The sequence below is a fragment of the Chaetodon trifascialis genome, chromosome 10 (assembly GCF_039877785.1).
Source record: "Chaetodon trifascialis isolate fChaTrf1 chromosome 10, fChaTrf1.hap1, whole genome shotgun sequence".
NCBI lineage: Eukaryota > Metazoa > Chordata > Actinopteri > Chaetodontiformes > Chaetodontidae > Chaetodon > Chaetodon trifascialis.
Genome location: NC_092065.1, coordinates 18,687,207 through 18,715,005, shown reverse-complemented (window position 1 = coordinate 18,715,005; position 27,799 = coordinate 18,687,207). Strand labels below are relative to the sequence as shown.

Genomic DNA, 27,799 nt, shown 5'->3' with positions numbered 1-27,799 from the left:
TCGGCCAAGCCGTTGAAATCCCGCCTACTCGCAGTTTCATTGGCTGAGAGACCAGCCTGCATCAGGTTGACAAAGGGATTGGTTAGAAAGATGTCAGTCACGAATAAATCAAAAGCTAATGGTTGGTGGGGTCAGTGCAGTTTTAAGGGTTTTCTTCCAAACCTTCAGAGACAGGCAGGGACGGATAGACATACTTAAGGTTTTGTCACAGAAATATGATGTTTTTCTCAACGAAGCCCATGCTTTGTATTCTTTGGATTTAAATTGACACCGACAAGTATTATACATGTGAGTAAAACAAAATTTTCTTTGTTAGTATTTCTTATGCGGATACTAAGTGGAATCGCAGTGTAGCTATCCTGACTATTGTGTCAAAGAAATGTGCTGTTTTATCAGTGATGGACTTCTCAAGAACCCCCATGCAATGTAGTTAATTCCTCCTCAGAGACATGTTAAATGGAGAATGTCCCTTTTGTATCGTGGTCAACTTACTTACCACAGTGTGGGAATTTTTACTGCCTGCTTTAAGACAAGTTGAAGTGGTTCAGCCTGGCCATCATTAACACCAAGTTGGTGCATGCCAGAGCTAGCGCAACCTCGTTTACTGTATGTAACGTCAGTCACAGCTCAAGTTGTTCGTTTTTCACCGATTGTATATGTGGAGAGATCAGTCAAAAGGCCCTTCATTTATCGGCAGAGTGGGTAATTACACATAACGTTACAGCATCGCTCCCTAACCACAAGTAGACGCTGGTATTGCTGGTCGAACGCAATGAGAGCAAGTTATTCAGTTATTAGCTTGAAAGCTAACTAGTGCTAGCTACTTGATGCCGGGAGATTGTTCAGTTTGAACCAACTTGTGCACTTAAAACCAATCCATATTAAAATGAAGGTTCACTAGTGTAAGCCCTTGTATCAGTAAAGTGTGGCTTTCACCCAATTCATTCATGGTTTGCCGTGAATCATAGCAGGTCACCCTTTGTGCTTTTACCTGGGGCACGTTCTCACTGAAAGCTGTGTACACCGTTTTGTTACGGTTTCCGGGTTTCCCCAAAACGTTGTGCAGCGGTTTTCAGGTACGTTTTCTCTCGTTTAGTGGGTGTGTCAGAGTTGTTCCCAATAAAGCCCCATCGTATTAAAGGGGACCTATTACATTCATTTCCGGCTCTACATTTTTTAGAGCAGTTTTACCTGAGTCACAGTTCAAATGCCGTCCTTGTTTATCTTACACTGGCCCTCAGTTCATCCTCTGACTGAAATTAGCCGTTTTTGCTACTGTCTCTTTAACATACCACTCCAAATGCTTTCTTCTGATTGGCCAACTTCCAAAAGCCTACTGAGCCTACTGCTTGTGCGCCACTCCATCCTCTTGCAGGTGTGTTCATCAGCATTATGATATGGGAACTAAATTGGATAAAGCCGGAACTCACTGATTGCTGTGCAAAACCATAACTTTATAAATTAATTCATTGATTTTTGGCGAAACTGGGCCATATTTTATGGCACAAATATCTTTTATGGAGTTTCCTGATGGAGAGGCAGGTTCACTTCTTGCTTGGCTAGTTAGCTCAGTTAGCCATGCAGCTATCTGTCCAGTCAGCTGATGCTGCTTGGACTGGGATGTTTGAGCACCAGGGTAGTGTTGGGATGGATCATGATTTTCGAATAGATCTCTTTTGTGTTTAGCCACTGTAAAGTACATGCTACAGGGAGTTACTCATCGTAGTCAGTGTAACTGTGTCCAGATTAGCTCAGGTTGTGTGTGTGTTTGCTGCTGCAGAGCAAATAAAGTTCCTGTTTACAAATGCCACAACACAATGTCACACTACCATCCTTCATCAGATCTCTGTACTCCACAAGTTACTAGCTCCACTCTGGCTAGTTGCTCGCTATTAGTCTAAACAAACCAGTGTGCTCCCAACTGCGGTAAGACTGATAAAACTAGCTGCTAGCATATCACAATTCTACAACAACTATGCACGGTCATTTGAGAGCAATTTCATATGTGTGTGGGATTTTTCAAAGAATGGTCAAAGTCCCAGTGAATATGATACTATTTTTCCTCACCTCTAGCACAGGAGCTTTGAATTTCTGGAAGGAGGAGGTTTTCATATATGGGGCAAGGGGACCCAGCAGGTAGTCTAACTGACCGCTAACTGAGCTAAGTAGCTAACCACAGCTAACGTTGCAGTTTACAGAACAAGTAAAGCCAGCTGTCCATCAGGAAACTCCGTAAGACACAGGCAGTTCAGACAGAGCAGTCAGAGGACATCAGAGGGAAAACCAGAAAAGATTTTGTTCACAAGATATGATCCAGATCAGAGGCTATATATCATCTCAGCGGGAAAAGACAGACTGAGCGGGTGGGTGTGCTGTGCCTGGAGCAGATGACCAATAAATGAGTTTATGATGGGTTTACGTGTCGGTGGGAAACTAAAGTAGAGGGGAAAAAAGTTGGAAACCTACTATTCAGAGCAGTGTGAAGCCTGAGCTTTTTCCTCACTGGGATACTTTTACATTTACCTAGTTATTAGTATGGTATAATTGACCCCCTTTAAAAGGTTGTGTAACACATCAGGGCAACCATTGTCTGTTTAAAAAAACATTTGCTATGTTTTGTTGGGGCTGAACTTGCCCTGGCTTCGTTTAGTAACATTTTGTGTCCCTGTTACATTATTCTATGATTACACAACCATGCAGTTTAATTATTTAACGTTGGATTTAAATGCAAATGCAGGCCACACATAGCTGCACACTTGAAAAATCTGTGTGAATTGTTGATGTAGCACGAGTTGCACAGGTTTTTTGACTCATGAAAGCAGACACACACACACACTAACAATCTAAAATGATGTTGACTGAGGCGTTCAAGGGAATCATGGAGCCTCCACCAAAATCCTCTTGATGCCATATGTAATATTTTATGTGCTCTACTTGTATGGTGCTTACTTGTATGCATCTTTTTGAACAATGGACTTGGGAATTTGTAGATTATGTAAGCGCAGCCACAGTGCTGCCCTCTTGATACATATACATGTAACAAAAATACTGTCTCGCCGTTAACCCTCATGTCCTATTCAGTGTCAGCATGCATCCTTACAAAGCTCACAGTTTCATTGATTAGTTGCTAGTGAGCTAAACAGACAGTTAGTACAGTAGGTAAAGCAATGGAAAGTATGTGTGACAGTCTGTGTGTTTGAGCTTGTAAGGGACGACAAGGAAGCAAATTCTCTCAGCTGTTCTCGATAATTTTGATCTGATTGTCAGTTTATTCGGTGTGATACTGTAAATTGTATTTCCACAGTACCACATCTAACTGAGCTTTTTTTGCACCAACGCCATACCTCAGTGAAAAATCCAGTGGTGAGATGCATTGAATTATTGATTGGTTGAAAATGTCATATATCATAACCTCTGAAGCGTTATGTGTGACATTAATGTGAGAGCCATATCTGCTCCTTTCTTCTCACCCGATTGAGTATATTTTATTGAAAAAAAAAAAAAAGGCTTGCAGACACAGTGTCTTCTCCACCGCCCCTCTTTCAGCCATGTCTGGCTATATTTAAAAGGTTGAAAAATGTCTACATGATACATAGAAACAACTAATAGAAATGTCTGAGAATCAAAGTAAGGCAGGGAATTAACTGAGGAAACAGTTCATCCTGATAGGTCCATAATATGCTAATGGTATTATGCTAAGTGCAAAATATGCACACCAGAAAATATATTGCCACTGAATGAACCTGCTGTGTTATGGAAGCCTTTTGCCCACCTGCTTTAGATAAGCGTCCAGCTGCCTGTACAAACGATGTCTTTGATTGTAGATGTTTTTTGCAGTGAGGATTAAAATGTACCTGCCGAGCAAACTCTCCCATTCTCTTTATTGCATTTAAAGTGGCCCCATTAATTACCTGGCCGGATTTCAGCTACTTCAAAGAAATGCTTTTTTCCTGCTAAGGTAACACCGTAGCAGAAAAAAAGGCATTTCTTTGCCATAAACTAGCCTTAAATGACCAATCAGATGCTGTTATTAATTAAACTAATAGAATGAATGAAAAGGGAGTGCCCCTGAGTTGAAATCAACAAACAGCATTCTCGTGTAGGTGTTGTTGTTTTCAAGGTGTGTTAAAACTGAGTGGATAGCAGTGGAAATGGCATCTCTGTTGATCTGCTGATTCTGAATGCAAAAAAGTTCAGGTCCAGGCTGTTTGTGATGTTGTCCCTTATGTGCTGGAGAACCAGTTTTTCAAAACGCTTCATGAGACTGGGGGTCTGGGGGCTGTTTCAACTCGGCATGGCAAACGTAGGTGGGAACACTCTCCTGTAACAGCAATATGTTAAGCTGAATGATAGCTGATTTGTATGTTTTTAGTGCATAGCCAGGGATATTATCAGGCCCAGCGGCTTTACTCATATTCACTGTCGGCAGGATTCTTCTCACATCTGCTGTAGATGCTTACAATTTATCTGATATTGCAGTGTTGTTAGAAAATGGTGAAAAATGTCTATCAGTATTTCCCAAAGCCCAAGATGATGTCCTCAAATGCCTTTTTTTGTCTACAACCCAAAAACCATTCAGTTCACTGTCATAGAGATGTAAAGAACATCAACAGGTCTTTGAGGTCTTTCTCCGGTCTCTGCTGATGCCGAAACTTTGCCTCCTTGATGGCAGCTTTCAGTCTTCTCTGGTAGTGTTGTATGCTTCTGTGTCACCTGACTGAAGGGCAGGTTTTTTCGGCTCCAGATAGGGCCCTCACCTCTCCATTCATTCAGGCTTTCTGGTGGGGATGTGGACGTGCTGGTGGAATTTAGGTGTAACAGTTTTGAGGTTTGTTTGACTAAAATCAGTGTGACAGGCTGCATGTTTTGGTCTGCTGTAGTTGTAGCATCAGGGTGTTGCATATAACATGAGAACAGTCGTCTTAAGTGCGTTTTGAGCTGTTCATCACTCTCAGATATGTGGTCACTAAAAACGTTCACTCCTCATATCAGTCAGTTCAGCATGCTGTGCATCCCAGTAATAGAATATGATATTGTTTATTAAGATAATGCCATCGCCTTCACTTCAGTTTGCTGTTACAGTCAGGCCTTTTGACATTCTTAAAAGGTATTGGTATATACCAGCTACTCATCCAGGTCTGTAAATGATATATAGCATTTTTTTCTACATTTTAACTTAAGAGAGTTCAAGGTTTCACTTGTGTTGCGTTGTGGCTGCCGGAGCTGATCCCGGCCATTCCAGACAATGCTGGTAATTCCACAGCACATTTCAGGAATGTCGTAGAAGCGGCTATCTGTTCTGCTCAGCTGAGAATATGTGCCCGGTCTATTTTTGACGTAAGCTGCGTCAAGCTGCTCAGAGCAGATCGAGCTGGGCAGGAAGTCAGACAAAGCAATGGTATAGAAAATCCACAAACATCAAGAAAAAATGAGCAAGTCAACAAAATCGGGCGAGCAACACTCCCAGCAGGAGATGAAGCTGTGACAGAACAAAAGTGCGTCACAGCCGGAATGTGATGCATCCGTGCTCGGTGGAATCAAGCTGTAAGACGTCCCCAGAATTGGGCCTCTTGTCAATAAACTGTTCATGCTAGCTCGCTTACTCAGTGTCACACACACACACACACACACACACACACACACACACACACACACACACACACACACACACACACACACACACACACACACACACTCTCTCTCTCTCACTGAGTGGCCCTGGGCAACAAGTCCAGTGGTGCAGCTATGCTGTGTGTAAACAAGCTCAGGCCCTCTGACTACCAGCCTCTTTGCAAGGCCGCGGTCTATTCAGCCACTCTGTTGATATTCCACTGCTGAGCTGTGTTACTGCAAGTCTGTGTACGTGTGTGTATGCGCTGGGACTGGAGAGGTAAGTGTTGGAGAAACCATGATGCGAGACGGTTGAAATTAGGGCTAAGGCTAATTTCTATAAAGCCCGTGTCAAAACTATTCACATTGTTCAGAAGAATATGAGCAATGGACTAATGATATCTCTAGTTTTAACAATTTATTGCATGATTTAAAAATATTCACTTAAGATTGAAAGAAAAATGTAAAGCTTTGATGGTCGTTATGTCATGCAGAGGTGATCTCTGCATGACATAACGACTCAGTGTCCATCACTGTCTTCGCCTCCTCATACCCCTTACTGCTTCATGTGTTGATACATAATAGTGCAGCGCATATTCCCTGAATCTGTTTGTGTTCATTAGTCCTGTGTAGCAGTGCAGGGATGCAGAGCCCCCCTCACCTCCTGACCGTCAGTGCCTGTGCCTGGGTCAGCAATCTCTGCCACCGTAAGTTCGGCCTGCAAGTGGAATGAAGCCCTGAAACCCTTTTAATATCCCCTTTGTTCAATCATCTCTGCCTGCCACCTCCCATCCATTCATCATCAGCCAGTTTACTAGTGCAACAGTGTCTCATATATTCTTTCTCCCCCTATTTCCTCCTCTTGTCTCTGCTTAATATGGTTGGATTCTGCGCTGTTGGTTGGACGCAAGACATTGGAAGACATCTTGGGCTCTGGCAATCTGACTGACATTTTACAAACATTCGCTGAAGCCCTGATTCATCTTCTGTTTTGCATGATTCCTTCAAGTCAATTCAGTTCTTATCCAGATACCCCAATGTCTGATCAAAAATCATACAAGTAAACATGCACTGCAATTTCAGACCTGTTTCATTTAGTGGCCATTTTTCAGTGCAGATTTGAGAAGATATGACCTTTGCCCTTGTTAATGACCGAGAGTGTATGAGTTTTGAGTAATAATTTTGCAGAACATCAGTTTTCCCTCCTTTTCCGGCATTTCAAAGCACGAGTCAGAAATGCCCCAGAAAAATAAGCCACCTGCCACACTGACACTAGTTTAAAGGGGCATTGATTCACTGGCTAACCTTTGGCCAGTGTGTTTACTGACACTATGTCGTCACACATCACTGTGGATGAAACGGCTTCAAGGGCATAAGCCATCAGTCACCAATAGGAATTTGATTAAATGGAATTGATGTTTAAATTCCATTTGTTGGGCAGACCATGTGGCTAATCTACTGAGCAAAAGAGCAAGAAGACAGTTTACACAACTCTCTGGGGGATTTTTTTTGCATTACCTTGTGCAACAGAAGCACTATCACACAAAAAACTCTCATATGTGTGGGTCAAATATGGAAAAAATGTGGGCTTTTTATCAAGTGGATCATTTATGAAAGTGTGCTTTGTAGTGTTGATTTACAGAACAACATGTACATCACAGTTCACTATATTTAGAAAACGTCCTATGAAATCCCATAGAAAGGTGATATGTTCAGATCATTACCTTGCGGCTTTCCCAATATCATCAAACTGCAGAGCCGTAGAGCTCCTGTGGTTCTAACCTGAACAGCTCCAGACCCACGGTTTTAGTTGTAGGCATGCAGCAGCAGTTCATTTTTCTTTGTTAAGCTGTGCAGTAATATTACAATACGCCACCAGCTTTAGGCTGATTATTGAGATGTTTCCAAAACATACATTAGAAGTGAAAAATATAGCTTTTGTTGGTGCAGCTAGTCAGTATTGTGTATTTCCTAAAGTAAGGCCATGGTGAACACCTGCCCTTTTGCACATGTGCTCCACCAAGGTGAAGTGTGTGGTGGTGGGTTCCTGGCAAAAATGGCAAAAAAAAAGGTAACTATTTGAATCACTATGCAAATATGACTGTCGTTCACTACCCCCAACACCGATGACATTGAAACTCAAAGTAGCTGATGCCTCGTGAGGTATAATCAGTGCTGTTGAGAGAGGGGGTTAACCCTAAGCCTCTGTCTACATGGCTGTGGGTATAGCAAAGTCAACAACTGTCATCTAAGCTTGCACGTGCTTGCATCTAAAACTGGGTCTTGAACTGCTGCATGGAGGGGCTCTCTGGCTCAGTATTTCTCAGCTTTCTTGAGAACTGCTCATCCAAACTGCTTCACCATCAACACCACACTTCTTTGTTCTTCCCTTGTGTTCTGTGAAAGAGCTGACACATGCACTCCACAGATCCTGAGTGCAGGTGAGGGGTGTAGGTAGTTTTCTGATGTCAGAGCAGGTGAAGGGTAAGCATGTGGCCTTATCAAACCTGCAGTAAAGCACATTCAGGTCATTGTCCAGTTGTTGGTTCTCCACAACGTGGAGGGATTGTCTCCCATAGTTAGCAGCATCCTGCTGATCAGAGTCCAAAAGCTGCACGTGGGGAGCAGAGCCATAGGTGCCCCTTAATATGGAGTAGCAACGTTCCAGTGTTCCAAGAGACTCACTGGATGTCTGAAGGTGGCATTCTGCTCTGAAATGTCAATGAGCGTCATACATGTATGTTTTTTCTCTTTTAAAACTATTCATAACCATGACAAAAGAGGAAATAAGAAAGCTCAGAAAGTAATGCTACAAATATAAGCTAACAGGAAGCTAACACAGCCACTGTCATACATGTAGCTAATGACTACTTTCAGTTTCACTCTCACAATGACTCCTTCTTAATGAGAAGCAAGTAGATCATTTGGCCCCAAGCTTAATGTGTCATATAGTGTACAGGCACCAAAATGCAGACATCAAATACTCCACTTTGTCTCCATCTGGTGGTTGAAAACACCACTGTCCCAACTTCACTTTGGAGGAAATCAGATGTCAGTAGCTAGCGTTGATCTTTACATGTGTGAGAATCTCTGTCGTAGTTACACAATTCTTCTTGCTGCTCAAATCATTTTGCTGCATTCAGGATTCTGTCCTCCCTCCCTCCCAAATCTAATTCTGCTCGTACAAATCCATGCCCGCGTGCTCTCAGACATTGACTTGCAGACTGACATGTGGTCGATTTTTTTTTTTTTTTTTTTTTTTAACTTTTTTTTTGGCTCTGTCACCTTTTGCTGCCAGCGTCCTTATATAAACACGCACATGTTTGTATCACCATGGGGATACTCCATTGACATAATGCATTCCTTAGCCCCTAACCATAACCCTTACCCTCATCTTAACCCTAAAGCCAAGTCTTAACCCTAAGAAAGCAGGACAGGACCTGTGATGGCCTCAGTAATGTCCCCATGGAGATAGGAAGTCCCCATGGGTTGGTGTGAAGTCAGTTTAAAGTCCCTACCAGCATATAACAACAAAACACACACACACACACACACACACGCACACACTCAACTTGTTGTTGATGGCATAAAAGCGTGAACCAGACAACACAATGCTTAGTATACATGTTTGTGCTTTAGTGTGTGTGTGTGCGAGCGCGCATGTGCGTGCCTGCCCACAGCAAACTGTGTGAGTTGAGGTTCTTGTCAAGCCTGCATTGTGATCTGTGAAGCACACAGACAAAAAAACACAGAGCACCCCGTGACTGATCTGTGGTGGCTCTGTTCTAAAACTGCATGTCAGCAAATGTAGATGGATACACACACACACACACACACACACACACACACACACACACACACACACACACACACACACACAAAAGCACTGTTGAGGCTGCTGAAACAACAGTTCTTCTAATCTGTTGTGTGTTGTTTAAGTCTGCATTGACTCATCTGCCTGTGAAGATGTCTAACAACACATCTCCTATCGTTTCTGTTGCCATGTTTGTGGCCTTAATGCTATTTGACTTTAGCTGGTATGGTCCACTTTTACTGGTGTCTTAGTATTTGTCCATTTAGTCTTTGCTTTACAAGCCAGTAACATCACAAGCAAATGGGATGTGCCATGATTTAGGCTGGCCTGTAGGGTTTGATTGTTGTTTTGAAGGATAGCTTCACCTTTTTTTTAAATCACATTCACACTGTTGTATATACGCTGAGAGAGTCACTGGTTGCTGTCTCTGCACAGACAGTGTTTGCTGGCAGAGCTTTGTGAAAGAGATTAACAACAGTGAACAGTTTGTGAAGACACACCGTAAACTGAGAAGAAGAACTTGAATATATCTACTTGATATGTCTAACTTAGACAGTTGAAGCCCAGTATTAGCTTCAGTCAAATGTTAGACGTCATTTTGATCCAGGACGTGTGGACTTTGTCTCTCATCTCTTCAAGTGGAGTAGCATTAGGAGGTGATTACTTCAAAGCCAGTATGATGAGAGGAACATGAAAAACTGCCAGAAATGTCTTCATTGTACATATGGGTATGTGAGTAATGTTTTGAGACAGACTTCAAAGAAATGTGAATCTGTCATTTTAATGAGAGCTGATCTGTCTGCAGGGCAGCACTGTTGGCTGGGATTTTTTTTTGTATTTAGGATTTTTTTATACTTACCACTGGTCAAAATTGTCTTATCTGACACTCAATTAACTGTTTGACTGCAAAATCAAATAATTAATCCCTTATTGGGGAATTATACAGTGTTACAGCAGCAAAGGGAATAATATAATTGGAGGAAGCAGTGATTCGAAAAATGATGTAATACAGAAAGAAAACAATATAATACGTAAAACAAGGCAGTGGTTGAGTTCACATTATTGCACATGGGGAGTATTGATGCTGCATGAGTGGGTTTCTCAGCTGGGTGTGCGTGGTCTGCTGGGGGCAGTGTGGATTTTAAAGTCTAACAGCAGCAGGAAGGAAGGACTTGCAGTGTCTCTCCTTCACACACTGTGGGAGAAGCAGCCTTTGACTGAATGAGTCCTGTATGGAGTGGGACATGCTCTCCATCAGGGTTGATGGCTTACTGGTGTAGGGTAATGTTCTCCGGTGTAGGAGGAGAGTTTTTGCTCCTGTGGAAGTCCACCACCAGGTTTTCCCTGCATTGATAGGGAGGCGTTCCCACTGGCATCAATCCACCAATCCCCTGCTCAGTTTTCTGTATCCCCTGTCATCTTCATCTATGATGAGGCTGATGATTGCAGACTTGTCAAAGAGCTTTTGTGGTGGCAGTTCGCTAGAATGTCCTGCCTCATTGCAAAATTTTTGTCCTGGCTCTTTAATAATCAAAAAGGTTGTTTAACAAACATTTTGTACAATACCTTAGGTTCTTGCGGGTTCTTGAAGTACATCAAGATATTTTTTTTTCTTGATTTTTACTGTGTCACTGTGTCATGTCCATGGGGACTGGAGACGAGTTATCCCTTTAGAAAGTCATGCACAGCCCCACAGATGATGTGATCATGTGCTTTTCACTTCATAGAGCATCAGTTGTATAAATTGGGCATCATAGTTTTTGAGATGTACGTTTTTCCTTGTAATTCATACTTTGTGCTATGGTACACTGGGTACCGTAGCACATGGTTAACACATGGTTAACATGCACCATGTGGTACTGTCACATTTATATTTAGACACTCTGGAAAATTTCCGCAATGGTTAGTTTTCATCATGAGATACAGCAGTATTTCCAGCATGTGGAAGCCAACATACATAAGCCTGTCCTTGGTTATGAGTGGGTACTTTATGTCCAATTCAATTCAATTCAACTGAATTCAATGATATTACAGATATTAGATTACAGCCTACAAATGCCATTTAATCACCACTACATTTAGGTTTGCAGACATTTGTAAAGCAACAGTTAACATGACAACAGCAGAAGACCGCTGATGCATAGCTGCACTTCCAGTCTAATGGTCTGTCGTTTTCACTGAACAGTAGGAGGGATTGTTCCAAGAGACTCTCTGGAGGTGCCAAACGAAGCTGCCATGTCGGTGACTGTTCATGAGAATCGGAAATCCCGCACCAGCACGGGCTCCATGAACATCTCGTTGTTCCACAAGCCCTCACATCCCGACAGTGTCCTGACCCACCTGAACACCATGAGGAAGCAGTGCATGTTCACTGACGTCACTCTGTGGGCAGGGGATCGCTCCTTCCCATGCCACAGGTAACATTTGTGCTTTTTACAGGTGTCTTTATAACCTCTGGGCCATTTTTGGTCACTGACAATATACTGTGTGTGTCTTACAGGGCTGTCTTGGCAGCGTGCAGTCGTTATTTTGAGGCGATGTTCAGTGGAGGCCTGCGAGAAAGTCTGGACAGCGATGTCAATTTCAGAGACAGCATACACCCCGAGGTACTGCTATTGATTGTTAAGACAAATGCCCTGTTTTTCCGATTGAAATGTAACCTTGTGTGTGCTTCACATTATCCACAAGCTTTAAGTGTATCCCTCAGATGTTTGTGCTCCTTCTCTTGGACATGGGTATTTGTCGGTTCACTAGCAGCATCGATCAGTATCGATGTTGCAAGGTTTTGAAAACGCCCAACTCCAATTCCCTTTGATTCAACCCTCCTTGGATCTCTCTTGGATATCTCTTGGATCAGACAGTCCACCCGTATGGAAGCACTTTTATTTTGTTGTGTTTTTCCTTTAATTTGTTACTCATCTGTAGCCTTGATAAGCTACAATCAGCTGATAATATCAGCCATGCTGATCTATCAGTTGAGCTCTAGTAAGAAAGACAACAGATTGACAGTACAGCTTCACATTTCTAGGTATAAGAAACATAACTCCTCATGTGAACTAAGTTGTGCCACTGTGTCGTGCCATGGTCTGTACAACAATGTCAGTCGCTAACTCTACTTGTCTACTCTCCCAGGTCTTGGAGCTTCTGCTGGACTTTGCCTATTCCTCTCGAGTCATCATAAACGAGGAGAATGCTGAGTCATTGTTAGAGGCAGGTGACATGTTGCAGTTTCATGACATCCGAGACGCAGCAGCAGAGTTCTTAGAAAAAAACCTGCACTCCTCCAACTGCCTGGGGATGATGCTGTTATCAGATGCTCATCAGTGTAAAAGACTGTACGAGCTGTCGTGGAGGATGTGCCTGCTACACTACGAGACGGTAAAGATGACTTCCATTGTTTTCTGGCTTCTTGCAGTAACTCATATCCAGGCGGCCATCAATTTATAGTAGCTGAGTGCAGGGACATTGTGACTAGGTCGGCCTCATAGACAAAGTTTCTGCGTGGTGAAAGTCTATACATATACATCTAAAATGATGGACTATTATTGTTGTTGTTGGGACTGAATGGGTCTGAGGGAAGATGAGCTGGCAGTATCCACCACAGCAGACTGTGATAGCCTGACAAACATCCTCTGACATGCCTATTTCCAAGCCTTACAATGTCCCTAATACCACAATGATTCATTGGGCATTGACTGTGTTTTGAAAAGGAAGTTGAGACTGAATAACTTTAGTGGAGGCAGAGAGTTTTGCATCTGTTCACCATGAGAGGCACTTCACACAGATTAGCTTGAGCTTTTACCATAGCTGGATGAGGAAATCGAAAACAAACTTGGCGTGAGTGTGGATATAAAAGCATGGGGGAGGGGGTTACTTTGTTTGCTCTTTTGAAATCTCCATCTTTTATTGGTTTGATTGGATTAGTTTGGCTGCTGACGGTGCTTTCACTAATCTGTCAACACAGCCAGCAACTGACAGAAGCCCCATTTCTGAATTCACACACCCATCGTACTGTTGGGTACAGCCACATGGCTGTGATTGGCTGGATGGCTGTTCAGTCAATCTTAGGTGACCAATAGATTTTCATGTATGGGGAACTCATTCTCTGAAGTACAGTTTTTACACATTTCATTACATCAGCAACTTCCTCAGTAAGAAGTGTGGGTATAGCAACACCCGTAACACCTGCAGGTGTGATACGCCTGGATGCAGCAGCTCTATTCCTCCACTCTTTCACAGGCGTGTGCGCTCCTAATTTCTAGAAACATTATTTCTGATGTGGGAACACAAAACTGTACAGGAGAGAACTTTGACTATTTGCTCGGTAATAAGACAACTGAGCTGAAATTAGCAAGTGGTCCTCCTCTTCATCTCCCCTTCATCACTCAAGTAGAGTTTGCAGCATATTTCATAACAACAATCTTGTGTAGCAGAAATTATGATTTGCCGGTTTAATGTAACGTGCATGTAATGGAAGTGTTTGTCCTTTAGGTAAGAGAATCAGAGGATTTCTATAGCCTGTCTCATGATAAACTGCTGGAGCTGATTCTCAGTGATGAGCTGGAGATTGAAGATGAACAGGTGAGCGGTCCTCTCATTCCTCTGTTTATTTTGTTCCTCATTTTTTTCTTCCATTCCTTTCTCTTCTTTAATAAAATTGCTGGTAGTAAGCTTCTTTTTAAACACTGATGTCTGATCATTATTTTGACTTGCGGCAGATTGTGTTTAACTCTGTGATGCGATGGGTTCGATATGACCTGGAGGGTCGACGTCATCATTTACCAGAGCTGCTGAGGGGAATCAGGTTGGCTCTGCTGCCGTCTGAATGTCTGCTGGAGGCTGTGGCCTGTGAAGAGCTGGTCATGGCTGATAAGAGGAGCAGGTAGGCCGTGTCAGGGTCCTTGTGAAGCGATATAGAGCTCTGGTTTCTGTCCCTAGTCTGTTGTCTTTATTTCACTTTGCTCTGTCGAAGATTAGAAAATATGAAGTTATAATAATTGAATTGTGTGTGTGTGTGTGTGTGTGTGTGTGTGTGTGTATATATATATATATATATATATATATATATATATATATATATATATATATATATATATATATATATATATATATATATATATATATATATATATATATATATATATATATATATATATATATTTTATAAATACCACAACTACAGCAAACCTACATTTGTATATATATATGTAGTTAAATAGTGTGAACATCTTGCAGCTGGTGTATCAGAAGAGGCACATTTAAAAACACAGTCCACCAAAAAAAAAATGCTCAAAAAGCTGTACAGTTAATAAGAAATAAATATCTTCAGTACCAACAATAAGTAAGGGATAATGCCCGACGAGGTGTCCATTATCAGACTTACGAAAGAAATGAATATTAAATCAATTATTAATACGTTAATGTTGTTTTTTACCGTTAAAATCGTAAGTTTTTCACAAGAAGCGGCTGAGTGGACTATTTAATATGTCTCGTGACGCGTTGCCAAGGTAACCGGCTCTGGCCACAGAACCTGCAGCTCGGTCGGCCGCAGCTGTTATATTAGGCCTAATCAGTGGAGGGAAGTGAGATGATTGCATTATGTTACGTGATACAAAGTAGCATTTCAGAGGGCAAGTGCACCTCTTACCGCTTGTGTGTGTCCAGAGGATGATGCGAAATTTTATTTCTGTCTTGCCGTTGTGATAAATAAGCTGTGAAATAACGTATGCTAACATATGTTCTGAGTTTCTGTTGCCACGGTTACCAACTAGCGTCTGAGCCAGCGCAATAATTTAGAATAATCAGGCTATTTGACCGGAACTTTTTTTATAGGTGTCCTACAACACTTTTTAACGGACAGTATTCACCCAGACCATGGTATAAATCTTATTAATTACCATATTTAAAGTAATACTATTACCATACATACATACCAGCATACGTAAGTGTATAATATCTAGCCTGATAAGAAATATGTAAAGTCCACTTGGAAAACAGTGTGTTTACTACAGCATTGAAATGAAGCATAGATTTATTGACCCACAGATACGTTAGTGGAGTGGTGTGAGACTTCAGTTCAGTGTGAAAAACGTGGAGAAGTGGCACACAGTCAGTGTACCTGCCAAAGAAAATGACTTCCTGTCATCCCTCTCCTCTCCTCTCCTCTCCTCTCCTCTCCTCTCCTCTCCTCTCCTCTCCTCTCCTCTCCTCTCCTCTCTCTTGAGCTCTGAATCTTAGGAGATGTTCCATCTGGCCAACTGGTCCTCTTGATTAGCATCCAAATCCTTTTAAAATTGAACTTGTCTTTAAAGGAGACTTGTGGGAGTTGAGCCACGTTTAGCAGCCGTGGCTGTTGATAGAGAATTAGGCCAGTCTTTTAGTGAAGACAAACACGTCTTCGTCTCACTGTTCACATTTTAACTCTCCTCTGCAGGTCAATAGTAGAGGAGGCGATGCAGTGCAAGAAGAAGATCCTTCAGAATGACGGCGTAGTCACCAGTCCCTGTGCCCGACCACGCAAGGCAGGACACACACTTCTTATCCTGGGAGGCCAGACCTTCATGTGTGATAAGATTTATCAGGTGAGAGACAGACACAGTCCTTTATGTCTGGATGACCTGTTTTCATGTGTGCAAAAATAGTGTATGTACAGATTCATATTTCACTCTCCCAGGTGTTGTCCATTTCTGTATACATATATATATATACTCTTTGTTTGTGGTGGTGTATGATCCATTTTTAGGTGGACCACAAAGCCAAGGAGATCATACCTAAGGCAGACCTCCCCAGCCCCAGGAAGGAGTTCAGCGCGTGTGCCATAGGTTGTAAAGTTTACGTGACGGGAGGAAGAGGGTCGGAGAACGGAGTGTCTAAAGATGTCTGGATCTATGATACCGTCCATGAAGAGTGGTCTAAAGGAGCGCCCATGCTAATCGCCAGGTGAGTTACATGTGTCTATAGCTGTTCATGTTCTTGTAGCCAAAAATCAAAATCATTTCTGTCTCATCTTTTTTAATTGAAGGAAGCTTAAATGAATCCAGCCATTTACTTGCAGTCAGCACTGATAGAGTGAGTCTAGGGGGTTTCATCTGCAGTGATCAGCAGCTTTATTGTGATGTATGATCTGGCCTACAGGGAGCAGGTTGAATAATTGCAGCCCAACAATAAAACCCTCCATGTAACACGGCGATCTGCCCTCATTTATGATCACCAATGCTAACAACACAGCCTTTGCCTTCAAGATAAGATCTGAACCGACCTGTGCCAGATAATCCCACCCACTGCTCTCCTCTGTCGAGAGGTAGTTTTTGGTCCGCAGTATCAAGGCTGTGTTAAGATCAAGTTGCACCAAACCTGATGTTTTACTTGAATTTGATTAGATAAAGAGTTATTGAATTGAATCAAAACAGCTTCCTCGATATTTTTTACACTAAAGCGAAGATTAGAGATGGGTCTGCAGTTGCTCAGTACTGAAGGATCCAGGTTGCCTTGCTTTAGAAGGGGCTTAACAACTGCAGTTTTCAGTCATTTTGGAAAAATGCCTGACAGCAATGAGCCACTGACAATTTTCAGCACATCCGTTTCCAAGCTGCTGAAAACATTTTTGGAGAAAGCTGGTGGGCCGGGTGTCGAAACAGCAGGTGGATGAAATAAGAAGCTTCTCTACATCCTCCAGAGTATTCGTACTGATAGTGTTGAATGTTGACACTCTAGTCAGATTGTTTGTGCGTGGTCTGGTTCTGTTGTTTGACACAGAGGAATTTATGGCCGCTGTAAAAAATCCTCACTCACTTCCTGGTTAACCAGCCCACGCCATCCCGCTGCTTTCACATTCCCTGCCCCAAACACACTCACGCAACCAGGCCACCACTCATGCAGCATAATGCACACACCTGATAACAATCAGCTGATTAGACACGCATATAACATGCCTGGGTGCAATGCACCATGTTTTGCATCTGGATGGTTTGCCCGAGACCCCAAAACTTCTCCCATCTCCTGGCCTGTGGAAATTGTCCTGTGTGCGTCTTTGAAACATGAGTGTGGTTTCCCATTCCTCCTGTCTTTGATGACGGGTTGTATGTCCGATATCTGCGTGTGGTTTGAAGTAGCCACAAGTGCAGCACTACTGTGAGTATTGTTTGTGTTGTAAGCAGCGATAATGTGAGCTCTATGCCGGAACTGGAAGTGGTTAATATGTAAATATGTAAATACTTAATTTGCAATATATTGATTTTTTCTGGGTGAATTGATTTGTTGATGCTGCCATGGATTATGTGTGTTGTTTCTAATGGATGTTTTTGGTTCCTTTGTTGTCACACACACACACACACACACACACACACACACACACACACACACACACACACACACACACACACACACACACACACACCTGCAAACTAATCTCCTGTACACTGATCTTGAAAAGAAAAGAGAAGTATCAGTAAATGCTCATTTGCGGCTAACTACTCTCCGCCTGTGTCCTGCTTCCAGTTCCCCGACCATCTGACCGTGGTTTGCCTGTTCCCCGCCTCTTTCTAAACTGTCCCAGTGCCTCACCTTACCCAGAGTGTATTCCACTCTTTTCAGCCACTGTATGGCTAATGGTGTTAGGGGGTTTCCCAACGTTCTTGTAGAGTGGTACACATTTATGTAGAGTGGAATATATGTGTATATTGATAGTCCTCCTACATCATCTAAGTACACACACATACTCATAATGTGGGTGTTCTCTTATCCAGGTTTGGCCATGGTTCAGCTGAGTTGGAGAATAGTCTCTATGTCGTTGGAGGTCACACAGCCATAGCTGGAGTTTTTCCTGCCTCACCATCTGTGTCCCTAAAACAGGTCAGCGAAACACCAACTTACATACTTAAATACAGCTATGAAATCTCTGCTGCTGGTCTGAGTTTTACTCAACTTTATTCATCTTGGCCTTAACCTCTGAGCCGTATGTTTGTTTGAAACCAATCGTGAGGTGTGTCAAAGTGTTACTGTGTAATATTTATCTAGGTGGAGCGGTATGACCCTCTCAGTAATAAATGGACGATGATGGCTCCTCTACGAGATGGAGTCAGTAATGCAGCTGTGGTCAGTGCCAAGCTCAAACTCTTTGTTTTTGGGGGGACCACCATACACAGAGACAAGGCCTCCAAGGTTGGTGGATGTTTCTATTTTTACCTTCCTTACAGATTCTTACAGGGCAGCTCCTCATTCCACCTTTCTACTAATGAAACACCAAACTGCTATGACTGAACCCACACTGTGTCATTTAATAGCCACTATTTTAGTAAATGGTCTGATTTGATGTATGCTTTTCTGCTTTACATTTTATAATTAAGAGCCATTTGTCATTAAATGTTTGTTAATCCACTCGTGTGTTGGCATGAATAATATAATGTAAAACCAGACAAAATAAAGGCGCTCTATGTTAGCACATTCTGCTAACATAGGTAGGTTTTTGTAGGTCAATTCTCCAAACAGTATTAGTACACTTAAACAATGTCTTGCATATCTAGGTCCAGTGCTACGACCCTGTGGGTAACCGCTGGAATATCGCAGCTGAATGCCCTCAGCCGTGGCGCTACACAGCGGCTGCTGTTTTAGGGAGCCAGATCTTCATCATGGGCGGCGACACTGAATTCACTGCTGCCTCTGCTTATCGCTTTGACTGTGAAACCAATCAGTGGACCCGAGTGGGCGACATGACGTCCAAACGGATGAGCTGCCACGCCGTGGCCTCTGGGAACAAGCTGTATGTGGTGGGAGGTTATTTTGGGACGCAGCGGTGTAAAACGTTGGACTGTTACGACCCCACGTCGGATAGCTGGAACTCCATCACTACTGTGCCTTATTCACTGATCCCCACTGCCTTTGTCAGCACATGGAAACACCTGCCTGCCTAACTGGGAGACGCCAGGAGCAGTCATTCCAGGTAGGACTGACTCTGAAGTTGTGCTCACACTGAACACAGTGCAGCTTTCTGGCATGCTTAATGTGTGCAATGTGATAGTTGTTTGTCTGTTTGTCAGCTCAGACTCTCTTCTCTTATTTCCCTCCAGTCTCTCTCCCGTTTCCTCTTGTCTCTCTATGTTCATAAAGCCTGCATAAAGTGCAGGTTTAGAAAAAGTGCACATTAATTTTGCAGCTACACGGGAGGCTTTCCAGCTGCGTTTTTCAGCCGTCCGTCTCACGCCCCAACAGACTCTATTTTAATCAATCCAGCTGTCTACGCAGCTCATTCGTGTTGAGTGGTACACACTCAGGTTTTATGGTCTGCCCTTGGACTGCACTTATATAGAGCACTTTTCTACCTGAACTGACAAAGGGTTTTTCTCACACATGCTATTTGCATGTCCCCAAGTGTGATTACAGGCTTCAATTCTATTTTCCTCCGTTTTATGAGTGTAACTTCAGTGATTGTGCGTTTGGCTCTGAATGCTGCCAAAGTGAGGATGACCTACGCGTAATGCTGTGCTCAAAGTATCGTGTGTAGACACAGACAAAACAGCACTTTTCTGCTGTTTGTTAAGCCGAGTCTTGCAAATTGTAAATGAGGCCCTAACTCTTCTGTAGGGGAATTTTTGTAGGGTTTTTTTTTAAGCATACAACCCAGATTCAAAAAGGTTGAGGCTGTTTAAAACGTAAAACAGAATATGATAATTTCAAACAAGCTGGGACAGGAGCAGCTAAAGACTGGGAAAGATGTGGAATGCTCCAAAAAACACCTGTTTGGAACATTCCACAGGTTAAAAGGTTCATTTGTACAGGTGATAGTATCATGACTGAGTATGAAAAGGGCATCCTGGGAAGGCAACAAGCAAGGATGGAGCAAGGTTCACCACTTTGTGAACACATGACTGTATAAAGGATATTATTATTAGCATCCCAGCTTCTGTGGAATCAGTGTTGCGTGTGTGGGTTTGATTGAATTTGTTAAGAAATCTCACTTTTCTCTCAGTCCAGGAGTGTTTTTGGGTTTCTTGTCATGGATGACAATCATTAACAGTATTACCCAAAGCCAAAATCTATATTTGATGAGCCATGATATGACAGCGAAATTGTAAAACTTGAATCACGTTGACTCATGTTATTGTGTTACTGTTTGTGTGTTCAGCACAGGCTGTGTTCAGGGGTACATAATGGCCAGTCTGAGGTAAAATGGTGAAGTAGCTTTCTTCCTAAGGTTATGTTCTCCTTGAAAACCTGTGCAGTGGGACAGCAGCATATAAATATCCACCATCCATATTCACCCACTGATGCCTCCTCTTCCTTCCCTTTTTCACCTGCCCCCACCCCTTCAAAAATGCATCTTATGTAACTGGATTCCCAGAGCCGGCTCCTCTCCGACCCCTCTCTTCTCATACACTTACAGCTCCTGTATTTCTGCACCATTCACTCACTCACTCCTGTTGTGTACGCTGCTTATTGTGTACAAATGTGTCTTCTCCCATCTCTACTTTGTTCTCATTTCTCCTGACCTTGTCCTGTTTTATCTGTGACGCAACGTGTGGTGGTGGATCATACTGGAATTTAGCACCACTTCCAGCACTCAGAGCAGCAGTAACAGCCTCTCCCATGGGTCTCCACTGAGCCTGGCTAATTGAGAATTGACTGCTCAGTGTAGGCAGTGTTTGCCTCACTTTGTTTTTATGGTTATGATTTATTCATCAACAAAACAGGACATGAGGCAATGACTTAATAACCCATTAAATCCGTTTTTCTCGTATTATTATTAATTTATTTACACACCAGGAATGAGATTGATCTGCACAGATTCCCGCAGGTCTGCATGAGGCTTCTTTCTTTTATTAGCTGTGGTCCTAATGGCATGTTGTATCATAGGAGATAAACAATAACTGATGGTCCCACGGCCAAACACATTGTCCTCATTTCACTCTCAGCTCGTACATCAACACAATCAGCACAATCAGATGAGCTATGTTACAGTTAGTTGCTTCTTCTCTGTGTCGCTTTTACACACCCCAGACTGGGGTCTGTCAGCCATCATGGGCAAATAGATCATAGAAAGTTGGAGTGAAGCAACAGGAAACTTAAAATCTTGAATATTTAGATTCTTATTTACATATAGCATGCATTTCTGCCATTCTGACTCGTGGAAAACAAACAGATTTCATGCAGGAAGTGGTGTCTCTGTTGTTACGACTCAAGATCATGAAGATATCATTGGAGGTGTGGAAGTAGATTTTCAGATATGATATGACAGATATGTCTGTCAGCTGGGTGGTTGGCAGGTCAGCGAGTTTACCACTTTGGTCCAACATCTATTGGATGGATTGTCGTGAACTTTGGTTCAGAGATTCGTGTTCCCTTCAGGATGAATTGTAACAACTTTGATGATCCTCCGACTTTTCATTCACCACCACCACCAGGTCAAAGTTTGAATTCTTCCAAAGTCCAGCCTAATTTCACTTGGTGAACATGCTGAAGATCATGTCAGTTAACCATTAGCATGTTATTGTGAGCATGTTAGCATGCTGAGGTTAGCGTTTAGCTCAAAACACCACTGTGTCTAAGTGCAGCCCCACAGGCACTAATTACAGAATTATGACAGATGAGCTGCAGATCATCCGTCAGCAGCAGAGCGCAGCACTGGTGCAGATAGAATGAACAAAACGTTCATGTGGAGCACCAAACACTAGAGATTCACTGTGTTCATATATGACGTCCGTGCCATCGAAATGACAGTACGGCTTCTTCAGTGTCAGTGGGATTTGAACTCTCGCCCTCAGTCAGAGACCAAAAGCTACTTTGCCTTTGAGTGTTCATCTGTGCCCCAAACTGAAGCAACTGGAAAGCTAACACACGCTGATACTCGTCCCAAAGCATGAGTCAAGGTTTGCTCTCTGTTTAATTCAGTGGCTGCAACAGTTTTAGGATTAAGAAGCCCTTCTTTAGGCAAGAGCTGTCAGCGTTCACACAGGCTTAACATCACTGTGAATATCATCGCTTTAAAGTATCCCTGCTGCCTGTCATCTCCTCTGCAACACACACACGATCACATAATCCTGCCTCTCCGGTTTCAGCTCCGCAGCTCATATTTCCACCGCTTCTGCTCTCAAATCTCCTTTTCTGGTCGGGCGTCATAATATTTGGCAGAACGGAGACCGTTTTAATGCAGAGCACTTTGTGTGTTAATGCCTGACAGCCTATTAGCCGGTGCTCTTGTGCTCATGTTTATTCCAGTCTGCGCACTGCCGAGTGTGTGGTTTGTCAGCGTTTGTGTGTCCGTAGTGTGCATTAGTGCGCACGCCCGTGCACGCGTGAGTCATTGTGGGGATTAGAGTTGTATCAGAGAGCTGGCTGAGAACATGTCAAGATTATACGACTGAGAGAGAGAAAGCCGTACTGTAAATACTGAGCTGGTGTGTCAGCCTCAAGAGAGGAAATCTGAGGAGAAAGCAGTTCAGAGTTAGTTCAGGAGAGTGTGTGAAACATAAGCCCCTAGGTGCACACATTAAAATCATTTTTCAAAGCTTGTTTTCCAGCCCTCATTTCCTGTATATAAGATCCTAAAACTGTTAAAAAAGCATGATGGGCTTTTTTTCAGATGTTTTTCACTAGCTTAGAAGCTGAACCAGCCGCAATTATCCTGCTCCATGCTGATGACATTATCTACAGTCTATCAATTTGTTTTACTACAGAGTGTTTGTGAAATCATTTCCTCGTGGCTCGGTTTTCAATGTTTGGTGGTCTGGTCTCGGTCCGCTGCCCAATCTTTGGGAACCACTGGTTATTATTATTATCAGCGAACCAAAAGGTTGAATTTAGGAAGATATTTTTAAATTTCGACAGCGTTTTTCAGCACTTTAGGATTAAAATGTAATTGTTGCTAATCAAATCTTACTTACCCGCTTATCTCTTTTATTGGTGTCACAGCACAGAATTAATAGCTCAAAGTACACTGAAGTTTCTAAATAGAGCTCCTAGCGTAACCTTTTTTCCCCTCTGGCCCACTTGGCCGGTCGATCAGACTTTTACTGGCTCCTTCTATGTTTTCACTGACCCAGCTGCCAAAAAATGAAAACAACTCTTTTCTTTCATATTTTAATAGTTTATTGCAGTATACACTCTGCTCCGCTGTACCCATCAGTGCTGTAGCATGCTCTGCAGAGCTGGTCTTGACCTCTGTGAGGCCCTAAGCCAAATTCTGCTTAGGAGCCCTCTGCCTGGCCTGTGAGCCATGTAAACCAGTGCTCCCACTACAATCCTCCCACCTTTAAAACAGAATAGAATGAGGTATAAATAAGCAATATTTACTGAATTGAATCATGTCTGTCTTACTGAATATTAGAATAATTAAGAAATTGGCTCTGCTGCCTGGTAATCAGTCCAGTCCTCATAATAGTCTACAGTTAGCTTTTGGTCATTCAAAACAAACATGAGCCTTTAGGCCACGAGTGCGGCTTCATGTCTCTAAATAGCTGCATCAGACCCATTCAGCCTGGCACAGAAGATTTCTGTTCAGACATTTTCAAATATGAAATACTGTTTTTAGTATGACTTGGCTGAGTACTGACCGATATGTATGTCCAGCCAATCAGCTGTTATGTTCCATATTTAATCAAATATCATCAGCAGACATCAGTGTTTTCACACCAGGAGATGTCTTTGCTTCATATTGTGCCAAAAGCAAAGTGATTTAAATATCTGTTTATTTGAGTTCATGTGAGTGGGAGCAGGATGACAACAGCATCCACATCACAGTTATCAGTAGTTTCTTTTGCCTTACACAGACACACACACACACAGAGTCAATGGTGATGGTGCTCGTGGGTTATTTCCAGAAGCAGGCTTACTCAACTTACTCAGAAACACTAACACCTAAAGTGTCTGTCACACTGAGCTGTCACTGTATATTTATACGGCTTAGTGTGTTCATTGTGTGAAAAATGGTTTCAAAAATGATTCATTAGATTCACCGGACTGCCGAGCTTTAAAGTTGAGTGAAGAGAAGGGGAGAGAAGAAGCAGAGACATATTTCACGATTCTGAAACACGATCGAAGCTTTTAACTTTGTCCAGTTTGTCAGCGGGCCGACTCTCACAGAGGCTCGTGCTCCTCGCATGAGGCGCATGGCCAAGCTCTCTGGACTTTCCGCACTCCCCTCCGTCCAATCACAAAACTGTGATCATCCAAATTTCCTTTCACCTCCTTTCCCTTCCTCCCTTGCTTGCATAGATTCCCGCTGTTTTAACTCCACATCAGCGTTCTGCCGGGCTTTTCGGGAGGCGTGTTGATTACTTCAGGGCGCTCAGCAGTCATCAGCCTGTTGCTGCAACTCTCCTCTACAGTTATTAACATTTTCTGCTGCTCTAACACCCATATTCTCCCTCTGGAGTATCAGTAAAATCAGACTGAATGCACTGAATGGTGACAGACTGAAGCTGCTTTGGATGAACACATACACACTGATATGAGAGATCGGTGTTGACAACATGCTGTTTGAGGACAGTCCTAATCTTTGTCTCTTGTCTCCCTCCCATCTTCCTGTCTTGTTCAGGGGTTGACGTCCTTTGAGAAAGAGCGGGGGGGCTGGAGGAGAAGCTCTGAGACTCCACCCTGCAGTCAGCTGGCTGTGGCTGGAGCTCCACACAGGACCAATCCTTCAAAAACAAGCTGCACCACCCGTCCTGAGCGGTGTAGTCAAGAAGCCAACAGCACAGCACCCAGGTCTTAACACACAAAGAGAGGATTACTCTCCGTCTGATGCTTCCTACACAATGTGATACGACTCGAACAGACTCTTTGATGAACCGGATGGGCGGATGCTTTCATGGAGCGATCGATCGCTCACACAAACCTGTGTGTGGTTTTTTTTTTTTGCGTGCGTGTGCATTTTTTCTGATGCAATACTTCTTTATTGTCTTACTAGTCATGATATTCACTACTAAACCATTCCAGTGTAAAGACAGAGGCTGTAATTGCCGCCAGACGACAGCATTTACATATTTAAGTGGTTTCCTTCGAAAATGCAACAAAGCGTGAATGAAAGCGGGACGTGCGTCCCGTGGACCTAAATGCAGTTATTATTTCACGGTGCACTTCAAACACTCACTCTACAGTATTTACGAGGACATCTGCACCGATACAAACTTAATGAAGCAATTGAGTTGGAGTTTTAGGTCCCATCAACAGAGGATTTAAACATTTGGCTCGTCAGTATTTGATTGGAAATATTATTTTTTAAAGTGGGATTAATAAGTCACTGGGAGAGTTGATTCTCAGTGGAATGCTGAATGGTATTTGTAGCTTCAGATTTAATTTGTCTGCTGTTTGTCATTGTTTGTCATGTTGTTGTAGTAATGACGACAGACTTAGGTCCTTAAGGAAATTCGCACAATGACGGCTGCACAAGGAGCTTGAAACGCAGACTGATGATGTTGATGTTGAAATCATGTTGAAGCTGAACATGGATACAAATTTGCGTTAATTTGGTTATTTTGACCAAATGGTCGTCCAGTACCTTCTGTGCTGAAAAGTCGAGCCAGTCGACCTGAGCAGCAGTGATGTTAACAAACTGTTATCACTAACCTGTCACCAGTATTGGAGGTGTGAATGAAGAACAGCTGTTTGTTCTTCATTATTAATTCAGCTGTCACCCGAAGACAACATGCTAGACTGCTGTAGCATTATCAGTCGGTTCTAATGACCCCGTGGTCACTGTGTCGGCCTTTCTCTCAGTCAAAAAGTGAGAAAAAGAAACGGTTTGGTCGTGATCGTAACAAGTTCTTTGTGAGGACATGTCTTTTAACTTAACGTTGTCCTTTTGGGTGATGCGGTTGGATCCGACGTAGGAGCAGCTATCTCTAAGTCTCATGTTGAGATGCAGTAAGCGGTCTCTGCCGGTGCCTGGTGGAGCCCAAAAACCTTTCAAATGACGGCACTTCACTTCTTACTTCTGCCTTTCCTGAGCGCCAGTACAAGCTGTCGAGAGACCTTTACTGAGCTTTAAAGCAATGTGTTCCAGCAAATCTACACGAAAGCGTTAGGAAACACGTTTGGAAGCATGATCTGTGGATTTCATTCAAATGCACATATGACAGTTTAATGTCTCAAGTTGCACATGTACTCCTTTGTATTTCCAGTAGCATGTTTTAGCGTTGGAGAAACATGTGGAACTGAAATAGTAACACTAGAGTAGTGGCACTGGGTTGTGGGTGTCACATCCGTCGTGGGAAGTTTTTTTTATTTAAGACAACGCGCTGTTTATAGAAGAAACGTGAGAAGCACAGAACAGCGCTGTGTTCAGCGTGTCCTGCAGAAACCGTCACTGCCAAAGAGCCGTCTGAAGAAGCTGAACCCCCTCCGAACCGAGACCTGGGTTTTAAATAAGCTGAACCCTAAACTGAACTTTTTTTTCTTTCTGTAACACCTATGCATTTTTCTACTCATCAATGCATTCATTAGCAGTGGTGTGTCTTTGTCCCACAAATGTGAAGTATTTTCTACATGCTGGAGATGACGCCAGCTGTCACAGGATGAAAGGACGGCAGAAAAAAATGGACGGAAAAGGTTTCTGCAGGACACATGCGTCATGGCGGATGTGTTGTATCGTCTCTGTGGTACTGTACAGTGTTTGCTGGTGTTTTAAGTCTTTTACACTTGTCCCCCGTCCAGCTCTTAAAAGAGCCGCCGTGGGGACGCTACAGACTGGTCGAGTGTGGAAATGTCTTGAGTTGAATTTCCCTTGAGGTGAATCGTTTTCTGGAGTTGAATTTCAGCTACTGCACAAAAGTCAAGACACGTTCCAAACTACTCTTCAGCTCTTCTGTAGAATTTGAGAAGTCAGACCAATGTCTGTTTTGAAATAAGTGAGGATTTTTGAAATGATTTGGAAAATGAACTAAAGGAACTTCTTTGTGGAAAACAAATGTTAGATACTGTATGTTTTTACTGGTGAAATAAACATTGATTCACTTTTTAAAGCCTGCGTAGCTCTTTCTGTGAATGAGGAGACAGCATGTCCTGCTGTGGGGCGGGGAATATTTATTTCTGTTTTTGTGCCTCTGTCTTTTTGAATACATCAGACAAGGAAAAAAAATCTTTGTGACAGTCTTGAAGAATATTGCTGCAAATTACAAGATGCATTATAAAATGACCTTAGGGGGTCTCTCAGTTCAGCACCACACAAGCGATGCAACAGCCTGTTATTAAGTTCTATATGACTTTACTCTGTTTCCATCAGTGCCATGAAATGTTTTTTTTGTTTTGTTTTTTTCCTGACTTTTAAAAGTTCACAGCAGATCCAGTCAAGTGTGAACCAAACAGCATAAATACTTAAAACTTGGGTGCCCCGCTGTTGCTCCCCAGGGGTCCAGACTGCTTTTTGAGGGTTAGAGTTCGGTTAAG

The 27,799-nt window shown here is 42.8% G+C and overlaps 1 protein-coding gene across 1 annotated transcript; it reads left to right on the top strand.

The window, feature by feature from the left end:
• The first annotated feature begins 144 nt into the window (after window positions 1–144).
• enc2 (ectodermal-neural cortex 2) lies at window positions 145–27,289 on the top strand. The gene is made up of 12 exons (XM_070972731.1): window positions 145–288; window positions 11,610–11,841; window positions 11,925–12,030; window positions 12,557–12,802; window positions 13,916–14,005; window positions 14,143–14,306; window positions 15,858–16,005; window positions 16,167–16,363; window positions 18,169–18,274; window positions 18,440–18,583; window positions 18,946–19,361; window positions 24,951–27,289. The coding sequence occupies exons 2-11, from the start codon at window positions 11,660–11,662 to the stop codon at window positions 19,330–19,332; spliced, it is 1,770 nt and encodes a 589-aa protein (XP_070828832.1). The 5' UTR covers window positions 145–288; window positions 11,610–11,659; the 3' UTR covers window positions 19,333–19,361; window positions 24,951–27,289.
• Window positions 27,290–27,799: the final 510 nt, after the last annotated feature.